The sequence below is a fragment of the Primulina eburnea genome, chromosome 5 (assembly GCF_022965805.1).
Source record: "Primulina eburnea isolate SZY01 chromosome 5, ASM2296580v1, whole genome shotgun sequence".
NCBI lineage: Eukaryota > Viridiplantae > Streptophyta > Magnoliopsida > Lamiales > Gesneriaceae > Primulina > Primulina eburnea.
The window spans coordinates 3961035-3982795 of record NC_133105.1 but is presented as its reverse complement, the minus strand read 5'-3'; the positions used below and the strand labels follow the sequence as shown (position 1 = coordinate 3982795).

The 21761-nt window shown below is 36.6% G+C and overlaps 1 protein-coding gene and 1 long non-coding RNA gene across 2 annotated transcripts in view; one reads left to right on the top strand and one right to left on the bottom strand.

The window, feature by feature from the left end:
* The window catches only part of LOC140832465 (uncharacterized), a 61112-nt gene extending 56061 nt beyond the window's left edge, over nucleotides 1-5051 (bottom strand). Inside the window, exon 1 of the long non-coding RNA XR_012118120.1 lies at nucleotides 4952-5051. This is a non-coding gene — a long non-coding RNA (uncharacterized lncRNA). The remainder of the gene's footprint in view (nucleotides 1-4951) is intronic.
* Nucleotides 3234-5626, top strand: LOC140832463 (uncharacterized). Its single transcript, XM_073196499.1, has 2 exons — nucleotides 3234-3617; nucleotides 4419-5626. The coding sequence occupies exons 1-2, from the start codon at nucleotides 3534-3536 to the stop codon at nucleotides 5529-5531; spliced, it is 1197 nt and encodes a 398-aa protein (XP_073052600.1). The 5' UTR covers nucleotides 3234-3533; the 3' UTR covers nucleotides 5532-5626.
* Nucleotides 5627-21761: the final 16135 nt, after the last annotated feature.

The window sequence follows — 21761 nt, the reverse complement described above, 5'->3', positions numbered from 1 at the left end:
TTGATCAGAAATTTTTAAAAAATAATTATTTTGTGAAAAAGATTCGTATCAGAAATTTTTCACGAATCTGGTTTCTAGCAAAATTCTTCATGTTTGAAAGTCCTAATTAGATTATGAAAAAATAATAATAACTCCAGCTTTTCAGTACGTAGAAGCTTTATTAATATAGAAAATTTTGATTTCCATTTGGATATTCATCAACGAATAAAAAAAAAACTACTATAGCAATATATATAAGCCGTAGTGTATGACCACGAGAAGTTCAGTGGCCGAACTGTTTCATGCATCGGCAAACGTCTTGTCAATGCTGCCATCATTTAATGTGAGGAAAAAAATAATAATAAAAGGGCAGCTTTTAAATCATATATAATATTTATAGCTGAAAAGTAGTCTTTTCATCTGTCTGCCATCATTATTTAATTAATATATAATTGCATGCGTGCATGAATGATCAAGAAATTTTCGGGAACTGTGTGTATGTATTTATAGCTTGTCTTGCTACAAGGTATAGTCTATTCACCAGTTTACTATACTCCGCATATATTAAATGATTTGGATTCGAAAACGTTAATTGGATATAATGAAAAGGTTAATTCGAAAACGTATTTGGTGTTTTATAAGTAAAAATTATTTTCTCCAAACACAATTTTTTAAATAATAGTTGAGATGTGCTTTTTTCAGAATTTTTAAACATTTTAACTTTAAAAATGTTTTTATAAAATAGTTTTACAAACACATATTTATTCTTAAAACAATTTTTAAAAGCTTTTTATAATTTTTTTGTAAAAAAAACTGGAGCATGATATACCATAAATGTAACAATTAACTTTAATTTTATGTCAATGGGTTATCAAAGATGAAAATTAAGTCTTTTCATTTGGCTTTCATTGTTCATTAACAACATATATATATATATATATATAGTTATAATCAGCTTCGGGAGTAGACTGCTTATATAATTAATAATTATTTTAACATGTATGTGGATATTGACCGGGTGGAAGAGCCATCTGGAATAATACTAATATTTTTATAAATAAAATCTTAAATAATTAATGTTTTTGAAAAACTTTTATTCATATATATTACGAATTCATACTATCACTTAATAAAAGTCATGACAAAAAATAATATTGATTTATAATACAACATTATCTATGAAAAAATATTAATAAACAATGAGAAAATTATACTTTTTGATCATGATGTTTTTCAACTCTAGCCTCCTTTTTCATCATATTTAATGTGGCACTGAAAAAGATGACGTGATATTAGAAAATGATGATGTGATATCAAATATTGTTAACGTATCTTATATCAGAAGACAAGATAATATGTACTATGTGAAAAAGGATGAAAATTGAATAAAAATAGAGAATGTGACCAAAACTGTAATAATTTTACAAATTGCATACCAAAATTATGTACATGTAGAAGGCGAAAACCAACAGGAATACATGTCTTACTTTTGAGATAAAGTGCAAAACAACACAAATATATAATACATCGTATTTTATTGAATAATTACTAGAATAATAAAAATCAATAGAATGGGTTTTAATCTGTAAATGTTTGTATCATCATTAAAAAATCTAGTCAAATATTATATTTTTTATATATAGACACTCAATTTTGGATTTAATCAATTATAATTTAACTCAATGATGCTGGAGCACAATTATAAAATTCATTGACTCACAATATAAAGTAATAAAATATAATTGTAAAAAAGTTTTATTTTTCCTTACATTAAATGATGGCGGCATTGACAAGACGTTTGCCGATGCATGAGACAACTGCACTTCTCATGTCGGGTTGAGTTAATTTTTGACACCCCCTAGCATGCAAAAAATGTGAATTGATTTTCATATTTTGTTGTCACACGAAAAGTCATATTAAAAGTTTCTTACTCTATTTCACATATATCTGATTAAAAAAACTGCAAGAATAGAAATTATTATAAAAGTTGCCTTCATTTCCATCCGACAATCCATAGTAACTCAAGTCTCAAGCCAACCACATTAACAGAATGTACAATGTTGAAATTTGAAGAGGTCTTGATTATAAATGGACATAAAATAAATTATAATGTGTGTATCAGAAGTTCGTGTTGTGCTCTGGTGTTGTCAACACTCAAGAACTCCGGCAACTACACAAAATGATCAACCGATCACACAAAAAATTTCGGCGGTTGCAAAAAGTGATCAACTGATCACACAAAAGCTTATTCGTCAAAATAGGCTCGGCTCTCGTATTTTTCTTCTATACAATAACTCCTCTGCCGACCTAACCCGAGAAGACTCTCACCACGGTTGTAAGGCTTTACATTTTATACCCAATGCTTGACCTATAATTCCATAAAAGAGTTCTAGAAAATATAAAAAAAAAGAATTTCATTAGGGATAAAATTATTTTAAACAATGATAAAAATTTTGAGAAAAAATCATATTAAAAACAAAACATATAATATCTATAAATAATTCAAACAAGATATTATCATTTAAAAATAAATCAAACAAAATTTTATAATCTAGAAAGATAAAATATTAAATTGATATTATCAATTTTAACAAAAATAAAAATAAAATAAAATATTCCATATGAAATTTTTGGACATATGCCATATCATAAAATTTATGTTTAGTCTATTTATTAGCACATGAGATTAATGGACGCGTCTCCTTTACTTAGAACTAATTACTATGCACACGCGATGTTTGTGTGTATACTTTTTTTTATCACTATTGATGGACTAACTAAAATAAAATTGGACAAATTATAGAGGGACTAAATTGTTATTTGAATTGTTGAAATAAAAATAAATAAAAATAAAAGTATGTGTTGAAATAAAAATAAAAACAGAAAAACAAAAGTGTAATATTATTATCATATAAAGGTAAAATTGAGAAAAAAAATTGGTGTCCTCTCTATAGTTATTATCATGACCTCACATTTAATAATATAGTATAAAATATTATAAATAATATAGATTATGTTTGTTATCCGAAACGATAAGTACATCAAAAAATAATAATAATAAAAAGTATACTAGGATTGAATCAAATCTTAAACGTTGATACGAATCAATTTGTTTTGTTGGTATTTTATGGACAATTTATCCTTATTTAATCGGTTTAATTTATCGAAATTATTATTATATTATTATTAATATATATATATATATATATATATATATATATATTTAAACGGGCCTCAATTTATAGGCCCATTGTTCGTAAAATATAGGTGAACGGAAGCCGTCTCTGAAGTTACGGTTCTTCTTCCCCTTGCCGAGATTGCTGTCATGTTGTTTGTCCTTGTCGACGCTTACAGAAGCTGCAAGATTCAATACCGATCTGTTCCGAAACAAAATATCTCCGGGAGTCGCCGGTCCGTAGCAGCTTTTGTTCCGGGTTGATTGCCCTGCACCGGAGCCACCGTTCCGATACCGATATTGCAAACCCTTGTTATTTATTATCTAAATCTAAAAGGGATCCTGAGAGAAGTTGTGTCTCCGCCAAAAACCGCTTCCCATGTCACGGATTAAGTATTCCCGATCGAAATACTTGGCGGATCCGATGGTCAATGCAGATGATGTCAGTGAAACGAACATGGAGGTAATTATAACGAAGGATTAATATTCAAGTTTAAATCTTTCTGTGCTAATTTTATGTGATGAAAAGATTAAAACTTTTAGATTATTGATTTGGCGTCTCTTTTGGAGGTAATTGTTATAAATTATAATAGAGGATTAATATTCTTCTTTCGATTTCCCAAGTTTATATCTTTCTTTGCTAATTTTCTTCTATGATGAAAAGATTAGACCTTTTAGATTATTGATTGATTTGGCATAATTTTTGGAGGTAATTATAAATCAAAATAAAGGATTAATATTCATCTTTCTGTTCCCCAAGTTTTAGTCTTTCTGTGCTGATTTTCTATGATGAAAATATTAGTTTTTTTTCAGATTATTGATTGATTTTTCACATCATTTTTAAAGGTAAGTATACATTAAAATAGAGGATTAATATTCTTCTATAGATTTCCCAAGTTTAAATTTTTTTGTGCTAATTTTATATGATGAAAATTTTATAGAATTTTTTTTCAGATTATTGACATTTGTTTTGAGATCGAGTTGAACATGGTGTGCTTGTAGTTTGGCAAACCGGATAAAATACTAGATGTATCTTCGTAGTAGGTATTTTAACGGGGGAAAAAATATATTTTGATTTGTTCAAGTAAATCGTGATATTGGCCGTTTGAATTTCACGACTGGAAGTCTAAATTTTTTCAATCTTTAAGGAATTAATGACATTGTGCTTTATGATTATCCTAGATTTTATCTACCGAATGATTTTTCCACTTTGCGGTGGATATTTATATGTCAATATAGTGTGATTTTCTGTAAAATTACACAGGTGGATAATCTCAATAAAATGTTCTTCTATCCTTGCAAGAGGTGCGCGGGGAAGAATCATTGGAGATGTCTTCCTTCGGAGATATTTTTCGAAATTCTTTTACGTCTTCCAGCGCATGTTATACATGATGTGATCACGCATGTCTGCGGAGCTTGGAACTTAATAATCAGTACAAAAAAATTCATTTGCGATCATCTTCAAAATTCAACCCCTGGAATCATAATCATGGAAAATCTCAAACCCACGAATGGGATTTATGTTGAAATTCGACAAGGTCGTCTTGAGACATGCAAGTTTGACTGCAGGGATTTTTATTTACGTGGCAGCAGTGTTAATGGTTTAGTGTTGACCTTCACCGGCGATAAAGGAGACCATCACGTTCTTGGCAATAAAGGAGACCATCACGTTCTTTCTATTATCAATCCCTTGACAAAACAACATGAACCTCTGCCATATGACTCAAGTGTAGTACTCGGGACAACTTTAGCATTTGCTGAGGCTTCGATGAAGTATAAAGCGGTGCGCTCGTATACTCCCAATTCTCGATCAGGTATATATGTGCTGACACTTGGCGTTGATAATGTTTGGAGGCACCTTGACGTGCAACACCTATCGAAGCTAGGTCGAGAAGCATTACGTTATCATCCATTTCCTACTCATGGCTATGTGCACTGGATCGGCGAATCCCGTGTTGTGACACTGAATTTAGATACTGAAATCGTTTATGAGTTTGTTCAGACTGTATATGATCCATTTATGTCTGTGCCTCTAGCGATGGGTCGTAATCTATCCTGTTGTCATCTGTCCAAACTTCCAGAGTCACGTGGGTATTTGATGGAAGTTATGGAAATGAACCCAGAAACTGGAGAGTGGACCAAGTTGCTTAGCTCCGATTTGAAACCTCTGAGTGACAGATTCAAAAGCTTGAAATCAGTCGAACTCTTTGGTGTGTTAGCTGGTGGCGAGGTGTTTCTATTTGGAATTTCTGGTTCTGAGAAACTTTGGGCAGCTTATAATGTCCGGACAAGAGAAATTCAATCGTTTCAGTTCGAAAAAAGTGCTCGAAAATGTCATCCCACAGCTCATGTGAACACCATGATTTGGTACGAATGAGGAAGAGTGGCGTTTCACAAAATTTGAGACTTAATTATTTTGATTGTTGATGTTCGGTACTGTCGTCCTATATGGTCTTATTTTGAATTATATTATATCTTTTTTTATTAATTTATTTCTGTAGTAATCTGAGGCTCCAACTTGGAAATGATGCATCTTATATGTCTTTGTTCCCTCGGTCGCAATTTTGTTTGACATAGTGTTTTAGTTTGCTATACAAATTTGTTGACATGTTCTTTGTATTTTCTTTCATGCAAGTTCGAAAGAAGAACACCGAAGTCTTTGCAGTTCAAGTGATTCCGTTCTATGAGAGGATTTATTATATTGTAATAATAAACAATAAATTTAACAAAGGGTAATTTGGATGTAACCTCTTTAATGAACACTATAATAATAAGAAATAAATTTTTGTATATTCATATGTTGAAACTCTAAATTCCCCCAAACCAAAATTCTTCTATAAACACAATGACACTTCATATTACCAGTCATTTTTAGACCAATCCTCAAATTTTTTACTTTGTTTGGTGAAAATCTCTCCTTATTTTCAGATAATATCTTATCACCACAAATCAGACATCAAACTATCAATTGACCATTAACAAAAATTGGAATATAATTCGTCTAACAAGGACGGGTGATAATGCAATCGAAATCTGAAAGCAAAATAACCAAAATTATGTACGAACGAAGGAAAGAAGCACATGATCCAGCCCTCAAATGAAAAGTCGTGACAAATGCTAACTGAGTAATTCAAATATCTTGACTTGCACGTTTCAATGGTTGAGTTGTTCTCAAGAATATGCTATAAAGTAAATTCATTTTGAAAGAAAATGTGCCTTGCTTTGCAAGATACAAACTTATGGTGTTCAATGCAATGTCGGAAAAATTCACGAGGAGAATTGCTGTGCAGAAATATGAAGAAGGGATTGGGAGGAAGCTTGCGCATGTTTCCCAAGTTTTGGTTTGGAATCAAAGTTAGAAATAAGATGACTTATTTGAATGTTATAATTTTATTCCAATATGGAGTGATTAATTATTTGCATAATAATAAGAGTTTTATGTCATTTCTATTTTTGTCTAAATTCGAAAAATCCCATCATTGATTGAAAAAATATTAATATGTGATATATGTTTATTTGATTGAAAAATATTAATTTTAACATTAAAAATATTAGTTTTTATTATAAAAATATTAATTTGTAACATATGCATTCATTGAATGAATTTTTTTTATAAATTAAAATATTAGTTTTATTCACAAATGTATTATTATTTGTCAAAGTATCTTCTCAATATGTGTTTGGTTAATGAATTTTTTTAAGTATTATTTAATAATATATGTTTTTTTGCTATGTCAAAAATATTAATTTTCATTGAAAATATATTATTTTTTATATTAAAAATATTACTTTATATGATATGTTGATTTAACTAAAAAATATTACTTTTAAGTAGAGTGGATCTCATGTGAGACCGTCTCACTGATATTAATATGTGAGACGTGTCAATCATACACATATTCACAATAAAAAGTAATACTATTAGCTTAAAAAGTAATACTTTTTCATGGATGACCCAAATAAGATACTCGTCTCACAAATTCGACCCGTACCTTCTCACACAAATTTTTGCCTTCAAAATATTAGTTTTAAATGTAAAATTAGTATTTTTTATGTCAAAATTAATATTTTGTAATATATGTTTTTTAATGTTAAAATATAGGAAGTGTCAAAATTTAACTCGATTCGACAACTCGAAACGGTTTGGCCAGAAAAATAACAGGTTTGGTCAATTGGTTGGGGTTTTCGAGTTCGGGTCAGATCAGGTTAGACCTGATATCTGACCCGGAAAAGTAATCGGATAGGTTGACCCGAAAATTTTAATTTTTTTAAAAATATATATAATTAATAATATTGCCTACATTTTATATATTGCATATTTGAAAAAAAAAGTATTATATATTTATATCATAAATATCCATCATTTGATATTATTTTGTATATATTTTTAAACAATTATTTATTTGATTTAATAAATATATTTTTAATTTTCTACAATTAAATTTTCAAACTTAATATATCGGAGATTTTACTATTTTGTATTTAAATTAAAATATTATTAAGAAAATTCAAAATCGGGTTGGGAGTTTTCCGGTTGGTTCAGGTTTGAGTCGAGTTCGGGTTGAACAGTTTTTAATACTATCACGTGTCAACCCTATGAGTGGGAAAAAATACCGAATTTTCGGTATACCGAGATTACCGTACCGAAAAATATCGAATTTTCGGTATACCGAAGATTTCGGTACAGTACGGTAAGGTAAGAATACCGAATTTTTCGGTACAATAACAGTATGCAATTTGAAAATTTCGATATATACCGGAATACCGATTTTTTTGAAATATATAATATTTTAAAAAAATAAATTCATAAAATTTTAAAATGTAATGTTTTTTTCGGTATAAAACGGTATATATCGATACCGTACCGAAATTTCGGTATACCATTCAATTTCGGTATAATCGGTATGCTAGTTATATTTACCAAAAATTTCGGTATGCCGATTTTCGGTATATACCGAAATTTTCGGTACGGTATCGGTATGAATTTTTTTATACCGAAATTTTCGATACGATACACGGTATAAGATTTTCGGTACAACATACCCCCTAGTCAACCCGACCCGAACTGATTTGACCCTTCCAAATTGAGACCTCTATTTAAATATTAATATTTATGTCAAAAATATTATTTTTTACATTAAACATATTACTTTTTATATAAAAAAATTATTACTTTATAATATATGCTTATTTTGACGCAAAAGTGTTACTTTATTCTACCAAAATTATTAGTTTTCACTAACAAAATAATACTTTTATATTAAAACTGTTAATTTATAATATATGGTTATTTGAATTAAATTGTTAATTTTTAGATAAAAAATATAGTTTTCTCTGCAAACATATTTATTTTGGTCCAAAATATTATTTTTAATATATATTTGTTTAAATAAAAAATATTGTTTTTAATTTCAAAAGTTTTATTCTGTGGTATATGTTTATTTGATTTAAAAGTATTAGTTTCATTGAAAAAATATTATATGCCAATTTATCTTAAAAATATTACTTTTTGGATCCAAAATATTAGTTTTTTACTGCAAAATTATAATTTTTTATATCAAAAATATAATTTATAATATAAGTTTTTTATATAAAATTTTAATTTTTATATCAAAATTATTAATTTTTACTTACTTTATATATCAAAATTATTATTTTGTAATATAGGTTTATTTTATCTCGAAAATATTTTTTTATGTTAAAAATATTAATTTATAATATATGATTTTAATAATTTTTGAATTATTGCATTATATGAATATAATCTTGATTTTTTTGCATTTAAACAAATAGTCACGTTTTATGTTAAAAGTATTAACATATATTTAATAATATATGCTTCTTTGCTATGTCAAAAATATTAATTTTAATTGAAAATATATTATTGTTTATATTAAAAATATTACTTTATATGATATGTTGATTTAACTAAAAAATATTACTTTTTACATTCAAAGTATTAGTTTTAAATGTAAAATAATATTTTTTTTGTCAAAATTAATATTTTGTAATATAAGTTTTTTAATGTTAAAATATAGGAGTGTCAATTTTAACTCGATTAGACAACTCGAAATTGTTCGGCCTGAAGTTACAGTTCTTCTTCCCCTTGCCGAGATTGCTGTCATGTTGTTTGTCCTTGTCGACGCTTACAGAAGCTGCAAGATTCAATACCGATCTGTTCCGGAACAAAATATCGCCGGGAGTCGTAGTTAAAGAAAAGTAACGAATAGAAAAATATTGAGTTTTTGGGAAAATGAATTCATCCCATATTATTGATTTGCACGAAACACATTTACACTATTTAAGTACAAAGAGCGTCACTAAGAATTTGACATCTGTAATGGAATCTAATAGTTTGTTACAACAAATTAACCAATTCCTTTGTTCTGGAATGATCTTTTAATTGGATCGGATGTACATCCATTGCATAATCTTGCTATCTTGGATGGGCTTGGCTTCTCAATTATTTTGGGCTTTGGTATTGCTTTGGGCTTTAGTATTGTAGATCCTTTATCTTGCCCCCTCAAACTCATCGGGGAGGTAAAATCCATGTTGAGTTTGGATCGTAAGTGATGAAAAGTAGCAGCAGAGAGTGGCTTGGTTAATATGTCTGCCGTTTGATCAAACGAGGGGACATGACGAACTGACAGAGACTTCGATAAAACCTTTTCACGGACAAAGTGAAGATCAAGTTCAAGATGTTTGGTGCGAGCATGAAGTACTGGGTTTGCACTTAACGCAATTGTACTTAAGTTGTCACACCAGAGCACAGGTGTAGTGGAGATGGAGACATGTAAGTCAGATAACAAGGAGTGGAGCCATAATAATTCAGAAGTAGCATTTGCAAGGCTTCTATATTCTGCTTCTGTACTTGAACGAGAAACAACAGATTGCTTCTTAGAACTCCAAGAAATAGGTGATGTGCCAAAAAACCAGCAGTAACCGGAAGTGGAGCGGCGATCATCAGGATCACTCCCCCAGTCTGCATCACAATATCCATGAAGAGCAAACTTAGAAGTAGCATTAAGGCGAATACCATAGTCGAGTGTGCCAGCAATGTAGCGTAATATTCTTTTAACAGCTTTCCAATGAGAAATGAGAGGATGCTGCATAAATTGACATACTTTATTGACACTAAAAGCAATGTCAGGTCTTGTTATAGTCAAGTATTGAAGAGCACCAACTGTGCTACGATACAAAGTAGGATCCTCAAACACATCCCCATTTTGTGAAGATAATTTGAGACTAGTAATCATTGGAGTAGGAGAAGGTTTGGCTTGAAGCATCTTTGTTTTTGAGAGTAAGTCCCGAGCATATTTTGTCTGTGTAAGCAACAGAGAAGTACTGGCAGATTTGTGTACTTCAATTCCTAGAAAGTAAGAAAGATCACCAAGTTCCTTAAGTGCAAACTTATTTCTGAGCTGTTGAATAATATTCTGAATTTGGTGACTGTCACTGCCTGTAATGAGAATGTCATCGACATATATAAGAATATAAACAACAGAGTGAGCATCCTTTTTGATAAATAAGGAAGAATCAGCACGAGAGTTGGTGAATCCCATAAGATGGAGTGTGTCATGTAATCTGTCAAACCAAGCTCTTGGGGCTTGTTTCAGCCCATAAAGGGCTTTGTTTAGTTTGCAAACAAGAGGTGAAGACGTGGTGATAACTTCAAAGCCTGGTGGTTGGCACATATATACTACCTCAGTGAGATTGCCATGAAGAAAGGCATTGTTGACATCAATTTGAGTGATATGCCAGCCATAAAAAACGGCAATAGTAAGAACCAATCGGATAGTTGTTGGTTTGACCACATGGCTGAAAGTTTCAGTGTAATCAAGACCAGGAGTTTGAGAATAACCCTTGGCGACAAGTCTTGCTTTGTGACGAGCAACTGAGCCATCTGGATTTGTTTTTGTTTTAAAAACCCATTTGCAGCCGATTATGGGAGTATGAGGAGGTGTGGGAACCAGAGACCAGGTGTGGTTTTGTAAGAGAGCCTGATATTCAGACTCCATAGCTTTGCACCATTCTGGATGAGAGCAAGCTTCACGAAATGTTGAGGGTTCCCAAGGAAGAGAGCTATCTGTTAGGTAGACTTTAGGCTTGAAAATACCAGCCTTCGAACGAGTTGTCATTGAATGGGAGTTCTTGTGAGAATGATCAGAGTTTGTTGAGATGATGGGCAGAGGGACGGTGGCTGATGGGTCAGAAACAAATGTGGTAGAGATTGGAGAAGGTTGTGGACTCATAGAGATAGTAGTGGGTGGCGGGAAATTTAAAGGATCCGAGGATAGAGGAACCGAGAGCTGCGGAAGAAATAAACGAGATGTAGATTTAGATTGTAGTGTAGGGGTTGAAGAGGTGTTGTGTTGAGAGTAGGGAAATGTATGTTCGTCAAATGTAACATGACGAGAAATGTATAATCTGCCATCCGAACTCAAACATTTATACCCTTTATGTTTGACACTATATCCAATAAATGTGCAAGGAGTGGATCGAAGAGCGAGTTTATGTTTGTTGTAATCTCTAAGACATGGGAAACACAAGCATCCAAAGGTTTTGAGAAAAGATAAATCTGGAAGTTTGTTGTATAGCTTATGAAGAGGGATATCTTTGTTAAGAACAGGAGTTGGAAGGCGATTAATGAGATAAACGGCAGTGAGAAAAGCATCATCCCAAAATTTTAAGGGCATGGATGCATGTGCAAGAAGAGATAGACCTACTTCAGCAATGTGTCTGTGTTTGCGTTCAACAACACCGTTCTGCTGTGATGTGTGAGGACAGGAAACCCGATGATTAATCCCATGGGTTTGAAGAAATGATGTTAAGGCTTGAAACTCCCCTCCCCAATCGGTTTGAATGGCTTTGATTTTCCTATCAAGTTGAGTTTCAACATGTGTTTTGAAGTGTAAAAAGGCTTTGGTTACTTCAGATTTATAGGTGAGAAAGTATATCCATGTAAATCTACTAAAGGCATCAACGAAACTAACATAGAACTTGAAGCCATTTCTAGATACAGTGTGTGCAGGCCCCCAAACATCAGAATAAATAAGTTCAAGAGGTGCTGAAAATTTGGTTTGTGATGTGGGAAAAGGGAGATGATGGCTTTTACCAAGAGCACACGCTGAACAAAATGTAAATATTTCATTTCTGGGAATAGACACATTACAACGTAATAGAACTTGTTTCATATTAGGTAAAGACGGATGGCCTAATCTAGAATGCCATTGATTTAACATGCTACTAGACATTTTGATTGAATGCTGTAAAAGGGTAGGGGACTTTGCAGATAAGAGATTGGTACTGGGACAAGCTGCTGAAGAAGATAGTCCAGGAAGAGGTGTCCCAAGGTTGAACCTATATAGCCCATCATGTAAAGTTCCTCGAAGAAGAACCATCTGTGTTGCTAGATCCTTCACAAGACAAAAACGTGGATGAAATTAAAAAAAGACACAATTATCATGGGCAAACTTGCTAACACTGAGGAGATTTTTGGTAATATAAGGAACACAAAGTAGATTCTTCAGTAGAAAAGGATTTGAGGAAAAAGGTGGTCGAAATTTGGAATGTCCGATATGTGAGATTGATAAACCTGCACCATTTCCCATTTGGACTTTACCATTACCAGAATACTCTGTCCCAAGAGTGAGATTTCCAAGCTCGTTTGTAACATGATGTGAGGCACCTGAATCAGGGTACCACCAATCTTCAGTTGCTGATTCAGAAGAGGCAGTGGCAAGGGCGGCTGCTGGTAGATTGGACGGAGGAGACCTGTTAAAGTTTTGTGTTGGTTGTCGAGATTTTGGCACAAAATCTTTTTCAAAACGGTAGTAGCATATTTCAGCAACATGCCCTGGTATTCCACAGATTTGACATATTGGGCGACCATTGTTGTTGTGCCATCCTCGTCTACCCCTCTGGTATTTCTACCTCGGCCACGTCCTCTAGAGTTTGAAAAGGATTGTTGGGTTTCAATCTTCTTTTGATGAAAGAAATGGCTGCATTGATGGAGTTTGATGTGTTGCTGGTATTAAGATTGTAGGCATCAAGTCGTGCTTCATGAGATAACAAGAGTGCGCCAACTTCAGGTGGTGATAATGTAGTAACCCGATTCTTAATTTGAGTTAATTATTGGATTAATTATATTTTCGGTAGGATCGGAAGGACCGAACCGGGTTCGGATCGTCCGAAGCGGGTTCGGAGCGTCCGAAGGTGGTTCGGACCGTCCGAGACAGGTGGCTGGAAGACGTGGAAGGATTCTGGACACGTGGAAGGGTTCTGGACACGTGGTAAAGTTCGGATCGTCCGATCGGGGTTCGGATCGTCCGAGACAGGTGGCTGTACTCGTGGAAGTCATGCAAGGTTCGGATCGTCCGATCAGGGTTCGGACCGTCCGAAGTGTACCGGATCGGATCGTACGAAGTGGTTCGGAGCGTCCGAACATTGGCTATAAATAGAGGCGCGAGGCTTCATTTGTGACTCGCCATTTCAGAGCGTTTCAGAGAGTTTAAGTCGTTTCTGACAAGTTTCTAGTCTTTTTCCGAGGTTCGGGCACTAGCGGGGAGCTGCTGGTATTGTAGCGGAGCTGTGCTCTAGTTGGGAGCTAGCGGCATCAGTGGGCTGACGGCGGACGCAGGCGTGAGTCTAGGACTGATTGTTAGGATTGCAGTGATAGAGGTACGAAAGTACTATCCGAGATATCCTGGTTGAGTATACATTCATATATGTGTTGCATGATTATCTGCTGCATTATTATATGTCATATAATACATGCTATTATGTCACGCTTTATGATGCATGTTGCATTTCATGTTGAGCCGTATCTCCTTCGAGATAGCCTTTACTGTTGAGCTGTATCTCTTTCGAGATAAGCTATATCTTGGGGCCGCTCAGCCCTGTCTTGTGGACGCATGGACACCGAGAGTACACAGTGGCCGACGGGTCCGGAGGGCTTCGGTGATCCGGGACATTTTAGGTCCACGTCTGATCTTGTAGTGGATGCAGTGACCCAGAGGAGTACCGCGCGGCACTATCCACTTGGCGCCTCTAGACTGAGCATTTTGAGATCCTTTGTGACTCCTGTTTCTTGACTACCCTGGTATCATATCATAGCATGTGCATTTCATATAGGTTTTTATACTCATGCTTTTGTGCTGGGCGTTCATATCGCTCACGTCCTCGGTTTTGTTTATCTTGGACACCCCATTCCCACGGGGCAGGCCTCAGGTTGGATGGCTCAGGAGGAGCAGGAGGAGGACAGTGAGTAGCTGGTTGGTTTAGTTTTCAGTACTATTCTATTCAATATGGTTGTACCGAATATATTTGTTTTGAGTTGTTCTGATTTCGATTGGGTTGTATAACTATTGTCGTTGGCCATTTTTTCGCTGTTATCTCTGATTATTATTAATTAAGTTAATTGCATGCTTAGTTCTTGATTAGTAGGTGATTCTGGAACGGGTCACTACATTTATGGTATCAGAGCATGCATATGATTTTGGGATATAGATTCTGTTGACCATTTTACCATTTTCCCCATTCTATCTTGTAGCGATGGCTGACCACTTTGGTGATGAGAGTAGTCAGGGGAGTGTAGGTCGTTGAGGTGACCAGGACGATCGTAGGCGTCATCATGAACATCGTCATCGTCGGGATGGTCCTAGGCGTTTTGAGCTGCATCGTTTCATTCAGATGAGGCCTAAGCCTTTAGTCGGCGGTGAGACTCCCGATGATGCTGAGGATTGGATAGAGCGCATGGAGAGTTGTTTCCGTGCATTCCAGTGCACCGAAGAGCAGAAGATGGAGACCCTTAGTTTTCTTCTTGAGGGCCGTGCTCGCAAGTGGTGGCGATCGACTTCTGCGCCGATAGTCCAGTCTCAGGGTAGGGTGACTTGGGCTGATTTCCGTGCAGCTTTTATGCAGCTATACTTTCCTCCAGCCCTTCGCCAGGCAAATACGATTGAGCTCCTGAATCTTAAGCAGGGTAGTATGTCTGTTGACGAATATCAGCAGAAGTTCTTCGAGTTGTTACCCTTTGCTCCTCATATTAGTGGCAGTTCTGAGGCCAAGTATGATCATTTCCTTCAGGACCTTAACCAGGAGATCTTTGATCGAGTCACTGTCTGTGATAATCCTACTTCGTATGATGGATTAGTGAACCGGTGTCGCCAGACCGAGATCAGTCTTCAGCGTGGTAGGTCTATTCTTTCTTCTAGACCTTCGCATACTTTGAGCCCCCGATCTCAGTCGTTCAAGAAATCTGGTTCTTCTTCTTCTGGATCTGGATCACGATCTAGCGGTGTTTTTCGCTTTGGTAAGAAGAAGGATGCTTGTGTGCATTGTGGGAAGAACCATCCATCGGAGCAATGCCGATCAGCCGCGGGAGCTTGTTTTCAGTGCGGAGAGATGGGGCATATTAAGAAGAATTGTCCTCAGTTGCGAGGTGGAGCAGGATCTGGTTCCGGATCTCAGGCGACTGTTCAGCAGAGGAGGCAGGGTCAGGCAGTGGGTAGTTCGAATCTTCGACCTCGTGCCCAAGGTCAGGTTTTTGCACTGAACCAGGATCAGGCTGCAGATGAGACAGGGAGAGTCATAGCAGGTACTTTTTGTTTATGCGGTATTCCTGCTTTTGTTCTTATTGATACCGGAGCATCACATTCATTCATTTCTGCACGATTTGTTAAGCGTCATAAGTTACCGTATGTTTCCCTAGACGTCATTCTTTCCGTTTCTACTCCGATGGGTCATTCGGTGTTAGCAAAGCGTCTAGTGATGAGTTGTCCCTTAGATTTTGAGGGTAACGAGTTGACTGCGAATCTTATGATCCTAGAGATGGAAGATTTTGATTGTATTTTGGGTATAGACATTTTGACTACCTACCGAGCTACTGTGGATTGTTACCAGAAGCTTGTTCAGTTTCGTACGACTGAGAGCTCTAGTTGGTTTTTCTCTGGTGAGGGAGCGCGACCTCCGATGCCAGTGGTATCTGCTCTGAAAGCCTGTCGTGCTTTAGAGTCGGGCGGAGAAGGCTACCTCATCTATGCGATTGATTCGTCCACAGGTAGTGTTGGTATAGATGATATTCCAGTGGTTTGTGAATTTCCTGATGTTTTCCCAGATGAGATTCCTGGTTTTCCTCCGGTTAGAGAGGTGGAATTTGGCATCGAGTTAATGCCAGGGACTGCACCGATTTCTCGTGCCCCCTATCGTCTGTCTCCGTCAGAGATGAGAGAATTGAAGCAGCAATTGCAGGATCTTCTTGATAAAGGTTATATTCGCCCGAGCGTTTCACCTTGGGGAGCTCCAGTCTTGTTTGTCAAGAAAAAGGATGGATCGATGCGATTGTGTATTGATTATCGTCAGCTGAATCGTGTGACGATCAAAAACAAGTATCCATTACCTCGTATCGATGACTTGTTCGATCAGCTTCAGGGTACCTCTGTTTACTCCAAGATTGACTTGCGATCAGGTTATCATCAGATGAGAGTCAGAGATGATGATATTTCCAAGACTACATTTCGTACTCGATATGGGCATTACGAGTTTCTAGTTATGCCATTCGGATTGACGAATGCGCCAGCGGTGTTCATGGATTTGATGAACCGAGTCTTTCGGGATTTTCTAGATCAATTTGTTGTGGTGTTCATCGATGATATCTTGATTTATTCTCACATTGTGGAAGAGCATGTCCATCACTTGAGGATTGTGTTGCAGATTCTTCGCGAGAAGCAATTGTATGCTAAGCTGAGTAAGTGCGAATTCTGGATTGATCGTGTAGTATTCCTTGGTCATGTGATTTCTAAGGAAGGAATTTCTGTGGATCCCAGCAAGATTGAAGTAGTGCTGAATTGGTCACGTCCTACGACAGTGGCCGAGATCCGTAGTTTTCTAGGTCTGGCAGGGTATTATCGTCGCTTCATCGGGAATTTCTCTCAGATTGCTAGACCATTGACGCAGCTTACTCGGAAGGATGTTCCATTTGAGTGGTCATCTGAGTGCGAAGATAGTTTCAGAGAGCTTCGTCGACTTCTGACTTCTGCACCTGTTTTGGCGTTACCGTCAGGATCTGATGGTTTCAGTGTTTACACCGATGCCTCTTTTCAAGGCTTAGGGTGTGTGTTGACGCAGAATGGTCATGTGATCGCTTACGCTTCCAGGCAGCTGAAATCTCACGAGGAGAAGTACCCTATTCATGATCTAGAGTTGGCAGCTATTGTGTTCGCGCTGAAGATCTGGCGTCATTACTTGTACGGGGTTAAGTTTGAAATCTTTACTGATCATAAGAGTCTGAAGTATCTGTTCACTCAGGCTGAGTTGAATATGAGACAACGTCGTTGGATGGATCTACTGAAAGATTATGACTGTGTGATCAAGTACCATCCAGGCTCTGCGAATCTCACAGCCGATGCTCTTAGTCGCAAGGTGAGAGCCTCTGCATTTCAGACCAGTGCTATGATTAGTACTATCCAGGATTGTTGTTCGTTGGGATTTAATTTCAAACATCGGAAAGGTATGGAGAGCATTCGTGTTGCTACCATTTTATCTGAGCCAGCTTTATTCACTCGGATTCGAGATGCTCAGATGTCTGATCTCAAGACTCAGAGATTAGCTCGGTTGGCTGGTGGAGATAGTAATTTCCATTATCAGTCTAATGGTCTTCTGTGTTTGTCTAATCGGGTTGTAGTACCAGAGGATGATACTTTGAGGGAGGAGATCTTATCTCATGATCATCGAAGCAAGCTGAGTATTCATCCAGGAAGCAACAAAATGTATAAAGATTGGAGGACACGATTTTGGTGGAAAGGGATGAAGCGCAGCATTTATCAGTTTGTCTCCAAGTGTCTGGTTTGTCAGCAGGTTAAGGCAGAGCACCGTCGACCGGGAGGGTTATTGTTGAACTTACCTATCCCTGAATGGAAGTGGGAGCATATCGCGATGGACTTTATTACTCACTTGCCATTATCGTCAAGGAACAGTGATGCTATTTGGGTAGTGGTGGATCGACTCACCAAGTCTGCTCATTTTCTGCCTTACAACCGGGATTTCACTTTCGATCGTATGGCTCGATTATATATTCAAGAGATTTTACGTTTGCATGGAGTGCCAGTCAGTATTGTTAGTGACAGAGATCCTCAATTTACCTCACGATTTTGGGGTAGTTTCCAGTCAGCATTGGGTACGTCCCTAAGTTTGAGTACGGCTTATCATCCAGAGACCGATGGCCAGACAGAGAGGACTATCCGTACACTTGAGGATATGTTGCGAGCCTGTGTTATGGATTTCGGAACCGATTGGCATGATCAATTGCCTTTGATTGAGTTCGCGTACAACAACAGCTACCATCGTAGTATTGGTATGGCACCATTTGAGGCGTTTTATGGGCGACGTTGTCGTACTCCATTATTCTGGGACGAAGTTGGTGAACGACATGTTGAGGGACCGGAGTTAGTCCAGCAGGCTATTGATAAGGTTGCAGTAATCAAGAAGCGGATTAAGACTGCTCAGGATCGACAGGCTAGTTATGCGAACACCAAACGTCGACCTCTTCATTTTCAGCCAGGTGAGAAAGTGTTTCTCCGAGTTTCACCTTTTCGCAGGATTTTGAGATTTGGTCTCAAAGGTAAGCTGTCTCCGAGATTTATTGGTCCATTTGAAATTTTGGAAAACGTGGGAGATTTGGCTTACAGACTTGCATTGCCGCCGTATCTATCAAGTATTCATGATGTGTTCCACGTATCTTTGTTGAGACGATATGTAGCAGATGAGTCTCACATCTTACATCCCTCTGAAGTTCAACTTGAATCAGATTTGTCTTACGTGGAGCAACCAGTTCGGATTCTGGATCGCAAAGACAAGGTGTTGCGGAATAAGATCATTCTTCTTGTCTTAGTGCAGTGGCAACGTCGAGGTACTGAAGAAGCCACTTGGGAGTTAGAGAGTCGTATGCGTTCAGAGCATCCAGAGCTCTTTTGAGTAGTACTGTAGTTGTACTATGGATGTATGTATGTTTTTCCGTTGTAACCCAAATATCAGTTGTGTTTAGCAACAATTGAGATGTAATAACGATGTTGTTATACCGTTTTGTTCATCCTATAAACCTGATTTCGAGGACGAAATCTTTTTAAGGGGGGAAGAATGTAGTAACCCGATTCCTAATTTGAGTTAATTATTGGATTAATTATATTTTCGGTAGGATCGGAAGGACCGAACCGGGTTCGGATCGTCCGAAGCGGGTTCGGAGCGTCCGAAGGTGGTTCGGACCGTCCGAGACAGGTGGCTGGAAGACGTGGAAGGATTCTGGACACGTGGAAGGGTTCTGGACACGTGGTAAAGTTCGGATCGTCCGATCGGGGTTTGGATCGTCCGAGACAGGTGGCTGTACTCGTGGAAGTCATGCAAGGTTCGGATCGTCCGATCAGGGTTCGGACCGTCCGAAGTGTACCGGATCGGATCGTACGAAGTGGTTCGGAGCGTCCGAACATTGGGTATAAATAGAGGCGCGAGGCTTCATTTGTGACTCGCCATTTCAGAGCGTTTCAGAGAGTTTCAGTCGTTTCTGACAAGTTTCTAGTCTTTTTCCGAGGTTCGGGCACTAGCGGGGAGCTGCTGGTATTGTAGCGGAGCTGTGCTCTAGTTGGGAGCTAGCGGCATCAGTGGGCTGACGGCGGACGCAGGCGTGAGTCTAGGACTGATTGTTAGGATTGCAGTGATAGAGGTACGAAAGTACTATCCGAGATATCCTGGTTGAGTATACATTCATATATGTGTTGCATGATTATCTGCTGCATTATCATATGTCATATAATACATGCTATTATGTCACGCTTTATGATGCATGTTGCATTTCATGTTGAGCCGTATCTCCTTCGAGATAGCCTTTACTGTTGAGCTGTATCTCTTTCGAGATAAGCTATATCTTGGGGCCGCTCAGCCCTGTCTTGTGGACGCATGGACACCGAGAGTACACAGTGGCCGACGGGTCCGGAGGGCTTCGGTGATCCGGGACATTTTAGGTCCACGTCTGATCTTGTAGTGGATGCAGTGACCCAGAGGAGTACCGCGCGGCACTATCCACTTGGCGCCTCTAGACTGAGCATTTTGAGATCCTTTGTGACTCCTGTTTCTTGACTACCCTGGTATCATATCATAGCATGTGCATTTCATATAGGTTTGTATACTCATGCTTTTGTGCTGGGCGTTCATATCGCTCACGTCCTCGGTTTTGTTTATCTTGGACACCCCATTCCCACGGGGCAGGCCTCAGGTTGGATGGCTCAGGAGGAGCAGGAGGAGGACAGTGAGTAGCTGGTTGGTTTAGTTTTCAGTACTATTCTATTCAATATGGTTGTACCGAATATATTTGTTTTGAGTTGTTCTGATTTTGATTGGGTTGTATAACTATTGTCGTTGGTCATTTTTTCGCTGTTATCTCTGATTATTATTAATTAAGTTAATTGCATGCTTAGTTCTTGATTAGTAGGTGATTCTGGAACGGGTCACTACAGATAAAGTGTCAACTCTTGAAGTAACGTGCACAACTACAGAATCATACTCCATGCCTACACCACCAAGAACGTAGAGCATCTGATCCTCATCTGTAACAGGATGGCCACATGCAGCTAAGAGATCCATGTATCCCTTCATTTTACTGAGATAATCTTTCATGCTTAGTGTGCCTTTTTTCAGTGTTTGGAGTTGTAATTTGTACTGCATAACACGGGCTTTTGATCTGGTTGCAAAGAGTCGTGAGACTCGAGTCCATAATTGTGACGAGGTGATGCAGCCAATCATCTGGGCTTGCACAGCTTCGGTCATGGATGCTAGCAGAAATGAGAACAAAAGTTGATCCTGGCGGCACCAGGAAATGAAAAGAGGATTGATGGTATCGTCTGACCCATCGTCTGAGATGATGTTGGTAGGAACATGAGGATTTTCAAGGATGAATAAGCTTTTATTCCTTTAAATAAGTGACAAAAAATTCAATTTTAATCAAAATTTATTCCTTTAAATAAGTGACAAAAAATTTGAATTTTTAAAAAATATTTATTTATTATTTAAAATTTTGATAAACAAATAATATATGATTTTTTAAATATTTTGTTTTATTTTTTATTAATTATAATTTCAATTAAATAAAATAAATAAGTTCATTTAATGACAAAATATTGTTATCATTATTTGAGTGTTATCTCAAATGACATAAATATTTGAGTAGGTCTGTTGTTATCTGTGAAACGGGTCAACCCTATCGATATTCACAATAAAAAGTAATACTCTTAGCATAAAAAGTAATAATTTTTCATGTATGAGCCAAATAAGATATCCGTCTAACAAAATATGACCCGTGAGACCGTCTCACACAAGTTTTTGCCTAAATATTTTGATATGATAACTTTTTATAATAATATTTTAAATGTAAATATATTCATTATATTATATCAATTATTTTAAATAATTATTCAAACATTGATACTTATTAATTTGAATTGTTAATTATATAAAATAATATTTCGTGGAATGAAATACTAGTATCAATAACAAGAAAATAGTAGTAATAAATAGCTATATATATTTTTCGAAAACGACTTACATGAATAAGAAAGAAATC

Bases quoted from the DNA above. Each gene is read 5' to 3' on its own strand.
- LOC140832463 (XM_073196499.1), top strand. From the start codon at position 3,534: ATGTCACGGATTAAGTATTCCCGATCGAAATACTTGGCGGATCCGATG. The intron at 3,618-4,418 runs GTAATTATAACG...AAAATTACACAG, and splicing joins TCAGTGAAACGAACATGGAG to GTGGATAATCTCAATAAAAT.